General features: G+C 35.6%; 1 protein-coding gene across 1 annotated transcript in view; it reads left to right on the top strand.

Annotated features, from left to right (window-relative positions):
• PDE11A (phosphodiesterase 11A) overlaps nucleotides 1–14,999 on the top strand; it is a 359,091-nt gene that overhangs the window by 71,644 nt on the left and 272,448 nt on the right. The window contains exon 2 of the mRNA XM_006210208.4: nucleotides 1,306–1,464. Coding sequence (XP_006210270.2) covers nucleotides 1,306–1,464 — 159 coding nt within the window. The remainder of the gene's footprint in view (nucleotides 1–1,305; nucleotides 1,465–14,999) is intronic.

Below are 14,999 nucleotides of genomic sequence, written 5' to 3'. Positions count from 1 at the left end.
GACATAAAGTCCATGTTCAACTTTCTCTAATTGTCTTCCCTGCAAATTGCCTAACAATTTCCAATGAAGGATCCTACTTTTATTTAGATTTCAGATGTCTTAAGTCTTCTTTAAAACAGCACAACTCCCACATCTTTATTTTTATTTTAAATTTATTTTATCTCTCTTGATACTGACATTTTTGAAGAGTCCAGGTCAGATTTCTAATAGAATGACCAACAATCTGCATTTTTCTTAATTTTCTTTTCCTGAGTGACCAGATTCATATGTTTGATAAGAACACTCCATGTTCTTGATGGCATTGTGTCCTTCCATCGCATGGCATCAGGAGATACGTGGTGCTATTTTGTCTCATTAATGGTGATGCTGAATTAGATTACTTGTTTACTCTGGTGTCCACCAGATCTCTTCATGATTAAGGTATCTTTTTTTCCTTTTGAATTTAATGAGATTCTGTGAGGTGGCACTTTGAGACTAAGTGAATATTCTGTTTAACAATAATTTTTCATCCAGTGGTATTGGTGTCTATTGATCCTTGCTTGTATCGGTACATTATTGTATTGGTAGTTGCAACATAGATATTAATATAATTTTATCATTCTTTCTACATTTTTTAGCTGACATCTCTAAAGAAGCTTTTTACCTCCTTCCTCCTCACTATGCTTTACATTTTTTTTGGAGTATTTAAAAAGTGTCAGTATAGGCTCATATGTTCAATTTTTTCATGGGATAATTTTGACCAAAAGAAAGTAGTGCTTTTCTGCATATTTTTCATAATGCTTAATATATATTTATTATGTATTTTCCTTATATGACTCTTCACAGCTAGTTGCCTAAGTGAAGTAGTATATTTTAATAAATAGCATAGTGTGAAGTTCTATTAAAGACACTTGCCCCTCCCCCAGTTTTTTTAAGGTTTTATTTTTTGGAAGGGGAAGTTAATTAGGTTTATTTATTTTCTTTTTTAATGGTGGTACTGGGGAATGAACCCAGGACCTTGTGCATGCTAAGCATGCACCCTACCACTGAGCTATACCCTCCCCCTATTTTCCCCAATTTTGATGTGCTGTCATAGTGGGGTTTAAAGTTTCTCTTCATTTACCATGGTTGACAACTATGGTGGTGATTTATTTTCATTTATGTTCCTTTGGTGAATTCAACATGAAATCAAATCTGTTATTGTTATTAAAAATCTGTGGGATAAAGTTCCCAGTGACAAGGTATCATACACAGAAAGATACTTCTCGTTCCTTCTCCCTGACAACAACGCATATGCAGTTAATGCCCTGTCTGTCTTATTTTTAGGATCGAAGATTCAATGATGAAATCGACAAGCTCACTGGATACAAGACAAAATCATTACTGTGCATGCCTATCCGAAGCAGTGATGGTGAGATTATCGGTGTCGCCCAAGCAATAAATAAGATTCCTGAAGGTGCTCCATTTACTGAAGATGATGAAAAAGTAAGATTTCATGCTTTTTTGTGGCTTGTACTCTCCTTCTTGATCACTGATTGCTGTTCTCCCTGAAAAGGACAGGAATTATGTGAATAGCTGTTAGATTAGCCCATTCATGGATCAAAGAGCTTTTTCTCATATTACACAAAATGTAATGGGAGTTTTTTTTATATTTCATAGAAGGTGGTATAATTGAAAATAATTACTTCATTTTCTTCTTAGCTGGCTTTTTGTTGTAAGGCCCTGTAGTATTCTTATTATTCCCTAGTCTTTATCTTCCTTATAAATAAGCTTTTTAATTGAGGATCGCACCCCCACCACACATGGCCCAAGGGAAGATAGGGAAGACAGAAAGATTACTGTGTGTCGGAAGATCAGCACTTTCTCTTGTATTTTTCACGACTACTGTTTTCTCAATTCTTATATAAAAATCTCAATAAAGTAAATGTTATTTTATTGTTATTCCAAATTGCTAATAAGAAGAACATTATTATTGTCCCTGAAGAGCAATTGACCTTAGTTGAAGTGATGTACTTTTTGCTCTGAAATTTTGAATTCTCTCACAGTATTTTATTCACCAGCTCATTTTAAATGAGAGACTCTTCCAAGAGCTGAAGTTCTAGCTTTGACTCTCTTACCTTTATATTGATTAGAATCTGGTGGAATATTTATAAAATTTGTGGTAAAAGCAAATCTCAAGTCCGTTTGTTTAAGTTTGTTGACTGCCATACTCCTACTTGATTAAAAAAGACACTTTATAATTTAACCTTCTGGCTGTGAGGTTGCTATTTGCCAGTGCTGATTACTAATGCATTAAATTAATGCAAATGTTCTGGTATAAAAGGTCAACATAAAATGTGGTTATAAGGAAACAAGATTTTTAAGTGAAGAGAGTCCCTTATTGAGGTCATTTCTGTAGTCAAATTTGAACAACTCAAATCCCAGAAAAGGTTTATAAACCCTCAGAGCATGGTAGGACCTCAGGCAAGTTCTTACCAATTCAATGAACAAGTACAGTGTGCAAGGCACTCGTGTTGGGGCCACAAGAAACAAAGCTAAATCCCAGGTGTGTTAGGCCCTGTGGGAGCTGCACTGGGCAGAAAGTGAGATCAGCAATAAGATGTTCCAGGACATGCTATGAGTGCCTAGGAAAGGGAGGGTTAGTCTCACTTGAAGAATCTGAAGAGGCTTCTTGGAAGAGATGACATTTGATCTAACCTCTGAAGCAAGCATTGGCTTTCATAGTACAGAGCCAGGAGAGAACGTGAGGCTATTTGGGAATGTATAAAGGAAAGGGAGGGTTAGTCTCACTTGAAGAATCTGAAGAGGCTTCTTGGAAGAGATGACATTTGATCTAACCTCTGAAGCAAGCATAGGCTTTCATAGTACAGAGCCAGGAGAGAACGTGAGGCTATTTGGGAATGTATAAAATGTAAGACACAAATGAACTTATTTTACAAAACAGAAACAGACTCACAGACATAGAAAACAAACTTATGGTTACCAGGAGGGATAAATCAGGAGTTCAGGATTTGCAGATACAAGCTACTATATATAAAATAGATAACAACAAAGCCCTACTGTATGGCACAGGGAACTATATTCAATATCTTGTAGTAACCTATGATGAAAAAGAATATGAAAAAGAATATATGTATGTATATATATGACTAAAACATTATGCTGTACACCAGAAGTTGACACAATATTGTAAACTGACTATACTTCAACAAAAAAAAATTTTTTTTAAATATAGTCGACCTCCTTCACTATGCAGATGTTTCCATGGAATGTACAGGTAGAACAAAAATTTTATTTTGTGCATTTTGTGCCAAAGATGACAGAGTCTTATAATAATGTGCCTTTTATAAGGGTTGAGAGAGAAGGTTTTGAGTACTGTCTTTCCAAGCCTAACAATCACATCCCTTAGCATCTCCCACACTGTTTAGTTTATACACAGATATTAGTCCCGCCTTCACTCTGTCTCCCTCATTTAAGAGGATCCCATTATATATTTAATTCTCATCTCTAATTTGATTTATGTTAGATTTGTTTTATGGACTTTTCTCAGTGGATTTATACTTGCGATCTAAGGCTTTATGAGCTCTGAATGATTTAAAGGGAAGGTCTGCACAGGGCTTTGTACCTGTCTTGAACAACATCAGTGTTTAGCACTCCTGAGAATGAGGGCTGGGACTGAGCTCCCGCTGGCTAAAGACAAGCCTCCTGCTTGGAGTGAGCCTCTTAAACTCTGACTCTGTTTCTTCATCTGCTGAGTATACTGTCTACCATTCTACAGCATGAGAATTCAATAAGATCATCATTAACAAATACTTTGCAGAATACAAGAAACTAGGCAAAGTTAAACATAAACTTTTTTTAGACTATCGTTTTCCCTAAGAGTTTAAAAATGTTCATCTGTGTTTGTCACTTAACCTTAGGCAATTTATTTTTTAGACTTAACCTCATTTGAGTGTTTTCTTGCTCAAATGTTGTATTTTTCTCCTCTGCAATTATTCCATGTGCCCACAGTAGCATTTTATTTTCCAGGCTCTAAGATTTCCTCACTTGATTAAAAAACCCTACCCTAGTCTCTCTTCTTGGAAAAAGCCTTACCGTTTAGGGCAGGTAGATTGTGTTCGTGCAGGTGACACTGGATGGAGGGCATTTTTATCTCAAATTCTGTATGTGGTTATTGTTCTTTCCTGCAAAAATTCAATATATTGTAAACCAAACAGTAGTGGTGAAGAAGAAAAGCAGAAAAGAAAATCTAGAAATGATTAATGGGAAAGAACAAGATCTCTCTAGATACTTTTTTCCAAGAGAAGACATTGTGGCATAATGGCTACGTACAGGCCAGATAGTGAATGTGCCTGGGTTGCAATTCTACCTCTGCCATAGCCTGTGTAACCTTGGGCAAGGTACTTAGCTTCTCTATGCTCCAATTTTCTCCTCTTAGAAGAGAGATTACAATAATAATCTCATGAGGCTATAGGGGGATTAAATGAGAAAATATGGGGAAAGAACTTGGAAGAGCACCTCACACATAGTAAGTCCTCATAAAAGATTAACCTTTACTGATGCAACATTAATACATGTGAGTCACAGACAAGTCTCAGTTTAAAATTACCTCTATATATTTTAAATCTGTTAGTTTTTATGAAGCACAATCTATATGCCAGTTTCAACAATAAAATGAAGGATATACTTCTTTATAAATTCAGTTTTCTTGTGTAGTTGTTTCTGTAGATACTGTTTTACTTAGTTGTACAAGATTATGCTTATACTAATTTGCATTCTACTTTTTAATGTAAAGTTGTATCTTACATATGTGTCCACATGTGAATGTAGTCTACATTTGCCATTTTTTGGAATTATAAAGTTTTCTTCTTTTTCTATGTAGTCTAGCTTGCTTAGTCATTGTCCTATTGCTGGAAATTTGGGTTGTTTCCAGCTTTTCATTAATACAAATAGTCCCTGAATGAACATCTTGAACAAATTACCTTTTTCCTTTGTGTCATTTCCTTGGGGTATATTCCAAAGAATGAAATTACTGAGTCAAAGGGCAAGAAAAGTTTTATAGCTCTCATTCTGAGTTATCAGATAGCTTTCAGAAATATGGAACTCATTTACAATGGTAGCAGCATACATATACCTCTCTTCACAGAGCCCTGCCAACTTTGTTCAAATCACATTTAAAAACTTAAATTAGTTTTCCTTAGTCTGCCAGGCAGGCTGCAGAAAACCTCCTCCCACATTCACCAGTAGAAGCTTCAGCAACAGAAGTTTCAATGTTGCCTACAAGTAAGGAAATGAGAGAAATGGAAGCCTGGTCCTTAGTGTTAGGTAAGGGGCTTCAGATCAGACAGCCCTCAAGGCGGGTTCAAGCCTTTGCCAGCTACTTATTAGCTGAGTGGCCTTGAGCAAGGTGCCCAGTCCCTCTTAGCCTCAGGACCTCCTAAGGTTGTTGTGAGGAGTAAAATAGATAATAGAAGTAAAGTGCTTAGTGTAGTACTTATTATCAATAAATGAGCTTCATGAAATCTCTCCATCTACTTCAAATCCATCCTAAAATAATTGGAACCCTATTTGTTGTATTACTTTATGCATATAACTGCTATGTATGTCATCCTTCACATGGGTAGTGGTAAATTTATTGCACATTTAGCGTGATATGATTTGTATGTCCTGACATATTAAAATGTCAGCTTCTGGAGACTATCAGCTGTGTTACGTTTGGTGTAATTCCAAAACATTTTGCATTATGAGAATCAGTAAATTATTTGCCTGAGATAAATTAAAAATTAAATGCAGTACATTCATTTCTGGGCTATTTACATATCTAATATAATTGTGCATAAGATCATATTGTGTTTCCTGAAAGTTCTTTGCACACCTATGTTTCTGTGGCTGTGCTGTATCATGTAATAGTTTATGGCAGCTCCCAGAAAGGTCATCAAGTCCATTTCCCCCCAACCCTACCCTCATCCATTGCAGGAATCTACCTGACAGATGGACATCCAGTATCTGCCTAAAAACTTCCCTTTCAATGACTTGAAAATCATCATGCTCTTTAAAGTTCTTGCATAATTAGCAATAATTTTATCAGCAGTAGTTACCGTTTTGTGTGAAATATAGTCTACCATATGCATGTATTAATAATTTAAGTTACATACTGACAAATTGCTAGTTTGGTAATTAATGTTGTAAGTGCACACAAAGGCAGATCGTACAGAAGAGATGATCAGAATTTCCTGGTTCACTTCATGAGTTTCCAGCAAATGTTCCTGTTTTTCAGTGATATGTATAAACTAACTGATTTAGGTGATATGACTAGACTCCTTGCATCCAATTAATTTATTGCTTCATTATTCCTGAGTAAAAGGAAGTGTTATTTTGTAGAATAAAATAATGAGACCTCGATGGGAACAAACATTTGGGATCTATCAAGATGTATGGGCACACCAGGTGAAACCTGGGGTATGGAAACGAGCACAGGCTTTTATCCAAGGTTGCCTATACCTGGGCCCCAAAGGAGCTGTTTATTACTGTGTTGTTGCATGAAGAATATGTCTGTTGCAGTTACTTTCCAATAGCCAATGTATAAGCAGTTGTGGCTTCAAGTTCTTCTTTGGCTAATCTCTATAAGGTTTCTTTAGTCTGTGATCACCTCTCTCCAGCTCATAATTTGGAGTGTTCAGCTACCCTGCTGCTTCCCTTCGTGCCAGCATGTTCAGACACCCTGCAGAGCTGAGCTACAGCCAACGGAGCTTGGCTGCCGTGGGACTGGCCACATTCCAGGAACTTGTTACGGGTGATGCTGCCCTGCCAATTGGTGTTGAGGATGGTGCATGGATGATGCTAATGAGCCTTGCAGAAGCTGGAGTTCTGTTATTTGCAACAGGCCTGAGACTCACAGCCAGATAAGGGGAGGATTTCATAAGCTCTTGGCCTTACATTTTTAAGCTGTTACTGATTTTGTGAAGGCCAATGTTTAGGTTGCTGGTGAGATGTCAAGGGTGTAAAAGGTATTAAAGTTCACGTTAGCGGGGAAGAGGGATGTTGAATAATCATGCTGTTAAGGGTGACAAATTGATGGTCCCAGAAGACTGAATGCTGCTCACAGAAGTATGCCTTGCATGGAACTGGACTGGCATAAGATAGATTTTTTTTTCTTGGAAAGCTTTTAAATATGGCTACAAACTCTAGTCTTGCCATAATAGCAAATCCCCAAACAACTAGTCAGTTTAATAAAATCAACTTAAGGAAGCGAAGATAGACAAGTTTCTTCTGTCATCTTATGAAGAGTCAGTTTCTGTACCAAAGTACTGTTCAAAAGTGCATTCTAAATAGTTATTTTAAAAAAATCTACATGTGGCTAGTGGTATTGTAACTCTGCTAGGCAGGTTTCTGTGTTTTCTATTAATACTGCATTGTCTTTTGGATACTCTAATGCTAAGTGAGCAGTGAGTTAACTAATTGTAAGAAGTGGCCTTTGTGTTCTCATCTCATTTCTCCCTCTTTCCTGTCTATATTCCAATTAAGTTAGATTTTCAAAACTATTGCAATAAAATTAGAATTAAAAAATCAGTGCTTAGCAAAAGGTTTTAAAAGTCCTGGCAGAGTGCTTATGATTTCAAGTTATATTTAATTGACAGTTTCATTCCTGTAAAAATTTGGATTAAATATCATAATTTGTTAATTGCAATACCTTATCTATGTGTAAAACTGTCTAGTCACCGGACTGTTTGCTTTTTAACGGCTATTACCCAGGCCCCATATAGTCACTGTGAAGCTGTAAGAGCTTCAGAGACCTATTTCATGTTGTATGTGTTCACTGGACTATATTTGACCAAGAGTTTCAGAAATAAGCAAGATTTACAAGAATACTATACTAACATAGTACCTGTCAGAACTCAGGTTAAGCTTTAGGGATTTTTTTCTATTGGAGAAGCACTGTCTCTGACTTCTAGCCCTGTTCTCTGCCTCTTCCTTAGGCAGAGTCTAACTTTGGGGTAAGAGTGCAAGTCTGCCTGCCAGGGCCCAGCTTCGGGGTTAACACTCAACAAAAACTGCTCACTCTGCCCCTGATTTGGTCATGTGCTTCCTACTCCCATACCTTTACTTATATTCTTACCTAATTGCGTGGAGTTCTCCTCTTCTTCACCCTCTTTCAAGGTTTAAGTCAAATCCTGTCATCTTAAGTAGGCACTATTCCGAAAACAATTATTTTTTCCTTAATAGTAGTTCCTGATTTATAGTTTAACATTTTTTTTCAGATGTCCCCAGTGCTTGCAGTTGGATTTTAACTAAACGTTCATTGAGAAATTATATAATGACCTAATATTCAGGAACTAAAAACAAATCAATGATACAATGGACAAAGTGAAGGGCAATATCTACATAATCTATTTTATATTTCAGATGCAAATAATGCTTGGTATGCACACAGATTTACAGGCCCCTTGCAAAAATTCCAGTGTCCTCAGATGACTGATATGCTGGCTTTCGTAATTTCCTTCTTTTTTAGTTTCTTTTTTCATGTTTTGAATTACCAAGGAAATGATAAGTGCTTGTCTTTCTTTCTGTCTCTTTCCATATATTTTGCATTTAGGGACATGAAACAGCAGAAACAGGTAGTTTGCATTTAGGGACATGAAACAGCCAGCAGAAACACAAATAAAGGAACTAAATAAGTTATAGGGCTGTAACTGTTACAGTGCAGAATGGGGAGGATTTTGAGTGATCGTTAATCCAAACATCATTTTTCAGTGGCTGAATAGTGTTCCATTGTGGAAGAACTATCCATTCATTCACTACTTGCTGAATTTCCACTTGGTAGACACTACTATATCTGAGGCACTCTTCTAAGTACCAGGGTTAAACTGCTCGATAAGAGACAAAAATTCCTGCCCTCTTTGAGTTTACATTCTTGTGGTAAAGACAGACAGTAAACAAAGTAAATATATAAGCATGTAACATAACTTCAAGTAGTGATTACAAACACAGTTCTTATAGTTTAGATAATTCAACCATCTTTTTCTGTAACTTTTATTCATATGACTATGCTTAATTAAGTTTAGGTAATATTAAAAGGGTTTCCTAGTAAAATAGGATCTTTCACCAGGGAGCGAAATTTGCACCAAAGCTCTCTCTCAGGTAACTATGATAGATTCTGATGACCTTTTCAACTGAATCTCTTTTTCCCTCTAAACTTCAGATGTTCACTTAAGGTGTGTGTCCCTCTAGGCTGCCTTACACATTAAGCTGGAAGTAGAAGGAAGTGTTGTCTTTTTATTATGTTCACCTCATGATGTCTGTGCTGTATCTTTTCATGAGTATTGAGCTGTAATCACAATATCAATTTACTGCCACTTGAATTGGAGAAGTTTAGAAGACTTAATGATCTTACACTGACACAGCCAGGCTATAGACATATAGTGCTGGACGGACAGGACTCTGGGGTATCTGGGAGGAAAAGGTCACAAGCTGAGAGGAGTTCAGTGCATTCTGATTTTCAGAGAACTGATACGTCCACAGCTTTTAATAGTTGGCAGGAAATGAAATAGTCTTTTAGTCAAGACACTTCTAAAAGTACAAAATGACCAAAAAACCTGTCTTACAAACTCTTATCACTGATTTATAAAGGGCTTAAAGGAGAGTGATCTGCAATTGCAGATTAGAGATAAATAAGTACTTGTTGGCAGGAAGAATTATTATTAAAGAGCTAGAACAGGGTGTATGGATTCTTGTTTACTGGAGACTTCAAATTAAGACAGATAATTGTCTTCTTTGAGTAACTAGTTTAGTGTTGTCGGAATAAAAGAGCAAGGTTGCTTCTTTTCACCTTAGAATGCTGGAATACTTGAATTGGAATTTTGAAAACTTAAGTCAAATTCTTTTTTGATTAAAATGAAGTTTATTAGAATTCCAAGTGATTGTCTTTGAACTGGCTTTCTCTGTCTTTCTTAGTTTATTTTCTTTTCCTTATGTGATAAGATTATTCCCTAATTATAAAAGTAATACAAGCTTATTATAGAGTATTTTTAAAGTACAAAAAGAAAAAATGAAATCACCTTTGCAGAGATAATACCATTAATAATCTTGATGTATTACCCTATATCTATTTATTTTTACCTATAAATACAAGTTTATTTCCAAATTTGCATCACCTAATATACATGGTATTTTATCATGCTTTAAACGATTCTTCAAGGGCACGATTTTTATGTGCGTGTTATATTCTACCATGTAATTATACAATAGTTTATTTAACCATTTAATCCTTCAGCATTTAGGTTTTTCCCCAAATCATGTTATAAGAGAATTAAAATTAATGAACTTCTTTATAAATAAATATAGAACTTCATCTTAGGATAACTCCATTAAATTGCTATTTTGTAGGTCAAAAATATTTGTAATTTCTTATGGTTCAAACTGATGCTTAGGATTACTGTGTCAAGTTTTCTTGTTTTCTTTTTTTGAGTTTGGAATTTTTTTTTTAATTGAAGCATAGTTGATCTTAACATTAGTTTCAGGTGTGCAACATAGTAGTTCAATATTTTTGTAGATTATGCTCCATTTAAGGTTATTACAGAAATAATGGCTGTCTTTCCCGGTGCTGCACAATATATCCTTATTGCTTACTTATTTTATACATAGTAGTTTGTATCTCTTTATCCCCTACTCCTGCCGTGCCCCTTCCTCTTCCCTTTTCCCATTGGTAACCACTAGTTTGTTCTCTATATCTGTGAGTCTGTTTCTGTTTTGTTATATACATTCATTTGTTTTATTTTTTAGATTTCACATATAAGTCATAACATCTAGTATTTGTATTTCTCCATCTGACTTATTTCACTAAGCATAATTCCCTCTAGGTCTATCCGCAGTTGCAAGTGGCAGAATTTTATTCTCTTTTATGGCTAATATACCACATCTTCTTTATCCATTCATCTGTTGATGGACACTTAGGTTGCTTCCATATCTTGGCTATTGTAAGCAATGCTGCCTCATGGGTTATTGGGGTGCATGTATCTTTTTGAGTTAGTGTTTTCGTTTTCTTTGGTTATATACCCAGCAGTGGAACTGTAGTTCTATAGTTTTTTGAGGAACCTCCATGCCGTTTTCCACAGTGGGTGCACCAATTCTCAATCCCACCATAGTGTACTAGGGTTCCCTTTTCTCCACATCCTTGCCAATATTTGTTATTTGTGTCTTTTTGATGATAGCCAGTTTGACAGGTGTAAGATGGTATCTCATTGTGGTTTTGATTTGCATTTCTCTGATGATTAACAATGTTAAGCATTTGTTCATGTGCCTGTTGGCCATCTGTATGTCTTCTTTGGAAAAATGTCTGTTCAGGTCTTCTACCCATTTTTTAATCAGGTTGTTTGGTCTTTTTGATACTGAGTTGCATGAGCTGTTTATACATTTTGGATATTAACCCCTTATCAATCACATCATTTTGAAATATTTTCTCCCATTCAGTAGGTTTGATTTTCATTTTGTCGACGATTTCCTTTTATGTGCAAAAGCTTTGAAGTTTAATTAGATCCCATTTGTTTTTGCTTCTGTTTCTTTTGAATATTAATTTTTGATAACAGCCTTATTGAAATATAATTCACATACCATACAATTCACTCACTTAAAGTGTACAATTCAGTGGGTTTTAGTATATTTGCAGAGATCTGTAACCATCACCATGCTCAATTTTAGAACGTTTTCAACACCCTAGAAGAAACCCATGCCTATTAGCAGTCACTCTCCATTTGCTCCCAGCTCTCTCAGTCTTAGGCAACTAACAGTCTACTTTCTACTTCTATGGATTTGCCTATTTTGGACAATTCATATAAATCAAATCATACAGTATGTGACCCTTTGTGATTGGCTTTTTAAAAACTGAAGTATAGTTGATTTACAATGTTGTATTAGTTTCTGGTGTATAGCATACTGATTCAGTTGTACATATATATATATTCTTTTTCATGTTCTTCATTATAGGTTATTACAAGATATTGAATATAATTCCCTGTGCTATGCAGTAGGACCTTGTTGTTTATCTATTTTGTATGTAGTAGTTTGTATCTGATAATTCCAAACTCCTAAGTTATCCCTCCCCACCCTTTCCCCTTTGATAACTATAAGCTTGTTTTCTATGTCAATGGCATTATTTCATTCTTTTTTATGGCTGAGTAATCTATGTATTATCTATCTGTCTGTCTGTCTATCTATCTATCTATATCACATCTTCTTTATCTAGTCATCTGCCAATGGGCATTTAGGATGCTTCCCTGTCTTGGCTGCTGTAAATAGTGCTGCTATGAACACTGGGATGCATGTATCTTTTCAAATTAGAGTTTTCCCTGGATATATGCCCAGGAGTGGGATTGCTGGATCATATGGCAACTCTATTTTTAGCTTTTTAAGGAATCGCCATAGTGTTTTTCGTAGTGGCTACACCAAATTACATTCCCACCAACAGTTTAGGAGAATTCCCTTTACTCCACACTCTCTCCAGCATTTATCATTAATGGACTTTTTAATGGTGGTCATTCTGACCAGTGTGAGGTGATACCTCATTGTAGTTTTGATTTGTATTTCTCTGATAACTAGTGATATTGAGCATCTTTTCATGTACCTATTGGCCATCTGTATGTTTTCTTTGGAGAAATGCCTATTTAGGTCTTTTGCCCTTTTTTTTTCTGCCCATTTTTTGATTGTGTGTCGTTGTTGTTGTTATTGAATTGTATGAGTTGTTTGTATACTCTGGAGATTAAGCACTTGTCAGCATGACTGGCTTCTTTCACTTAGCATAACCATTCATCAGTTGATGAACATTTGGGTTGTTTCCATTTCTTGACTGTTATGAATAATGCTTCTATGAACATCGACATACAAGTTTTTGTGTGAACATATGTTTTCATTTTTCTTGGAGACATACCTAGGAGTGGAATCGCTGGGTCATATGGTAACTCTAAGGTTCACCTTTGGATGAATTACCAGATTCTTTTCCAAATGGCTGCACTATTTTACATTTCCACCAGCAATGTATGAATATTTCAATTTCTCCACATCCTTGCCAATACTTGTTATTATTTGTCTTTTTGATTATAGTCATTTTAGTGGGTATGAAATAGTATTTGATTGTAGTTTTGATTTGCTTTATCCTGATGGCTAATGACGTTGAGCATCTTTTCATGTGCTTATTGGTGGAACATTTATTTTTAAGGCTCTTGATAAATTTCATTCATTTTCTTTCCAGAAAATTGTATTACTTTATAATGCCATAGCAGTATATCAACTCACTGAACCTTTACCAGCTTCAATATTATAGTTTTAAAAATTGCATTGCTTTGATTTCTAATTTCACTTTATTTCCACTCCTTTGATTTATTCTGTATGTGCATGCATTTCACAAGGAGTTAATTAACCATTGGACTAAGTTAATGTATTTTTTTGATTAGAAGAAAAGACTATTATGATACAAACTGACCTGAGCCTATTTGGTCACATGCAGCTACTATGTTTATTAATAGTATTTTAGGTACATCATGATAGCTGCCCCAAAGTTTGAAGTAGGTAGAAGTTGACTGCTTTCCTACAACTTTGCTACTTGTTTTTGACAAGAGCAGGTCTCAGATCAAATTCTGCTACATAAAAAGGTATTTTATTTAAACAAAAATCTATTGGCAAGTCAGGTCAAATAGTTCAGACACTGTTTAGTAAGCTGCATAAAATCCAAGCTGTTTGTTTTAGGTGCTCTAAATACCCTGACAACATTTCATAAGCAAAATCTGGTCGCTCTTGTGGTGTATATCAGACAACCAGAATCCTTTGACCCAATGGCAGGATTGGATAGCCTCAGAGTCTCTCTCTAAGGATACAGTTTGAAACTTGCTAGATTTTTATCCTTTATTAATACAAGGGTTGAGGGTGGGGCATGTCTCTAGAATATTATTACTAACACACATCTCTTTTTTTTTTAACACATATCTCTTGAACGCTATTTCAGTAACTAGAGTCCATATCTAATATCCGTTGTGCTGATTAACAAGCTACTAATTTCACCAGTGAAAGTCCATTTCTAACACTGGGAAAACCCCACACTATTGATGGCAGGTAAAGCTCTCTGGAGCACTTATAATAACCACATTTTGAGTGTGGCTTTCTGAATATCCCCAGGGGGTAGATTCTTAAAAGGGAAACTCTCTGCAACTCCATGGCATATTAAGCCTAGCGTCTTCCACATGCACATGTAATTTCACATTATCTTTGTTAAAGAACTTAAAGCAAGTTATAGACATCAAAAGAGCACACAATATCTCTTAGTGTTCGGTTTTCTTCTTAAATGAGAAAACTAGAAAATAACAGAAACCATTTATTAAGTGCCTACTCTAATGTGCTTGACATTCATTACCTCATTTAATTCCCAACAACCCTGCAGGTAACTAATATCACCATCATTTTATGGGTGGGAAAACTGACTGTGAGAGAGTTTAGCAACATGTCCAGGATCACTTGGCTTGTATGTGGTGGAGCTAGGCATTGCCTCCACCTGTCCGTCTCCACATGGCATGTGAGGATGCTTGGTGGATGTTCATTATTTTCCTGTTGTGTCATCTTCACTTAACAGAGACTCATGAACACATAGATCATGCTGTGCCTGATGCACATGTATAGGTGGTTAAATAAATTTGAGATTCCACATATTTAATAAATTTGGGGGAGACTGTGTGACTGAGTAAAACATTATTCTTAAATTACGTTGCCTTGTGGCATTTCAGCTTTTCATGAATATCTGTAATGAAGTTTGAGCTTTATCTTTGCAAGAAACATAGAAAACATAACAGGCTAAAGAGTCAGGAATTATGACAAAAATTATAATGGCTTTGAACACATACAACTATAAAGTAGATAATTTAATAGAATAATTTTTGTGTTTTCACTGACAAATAACAAAACATTTTAAATGTATGCTTTTTCATGTGTTTTTGTCCTCTCCTGAGGATGAAAAGGAGCTGAGGATCAATTTCTTGCTTTAA

The sequence above is a fragment of the Vicugna pacos genome, chromosome 5 (genome assembly GCF_048564905.1).
Source record: "Vicugna pacos chromosome 5, VicPac4, whole genome shotgun sequence".
Taxonomy (NCBI): Eukaryota; Metazoa; Chordata; class Mammalia; order Artiodactyla; family Camelidae; genus Vicugna; species Vicugna pacos.
This window is presented reverse-complemented; position numbering and strand designations above follow the sequence as displayed.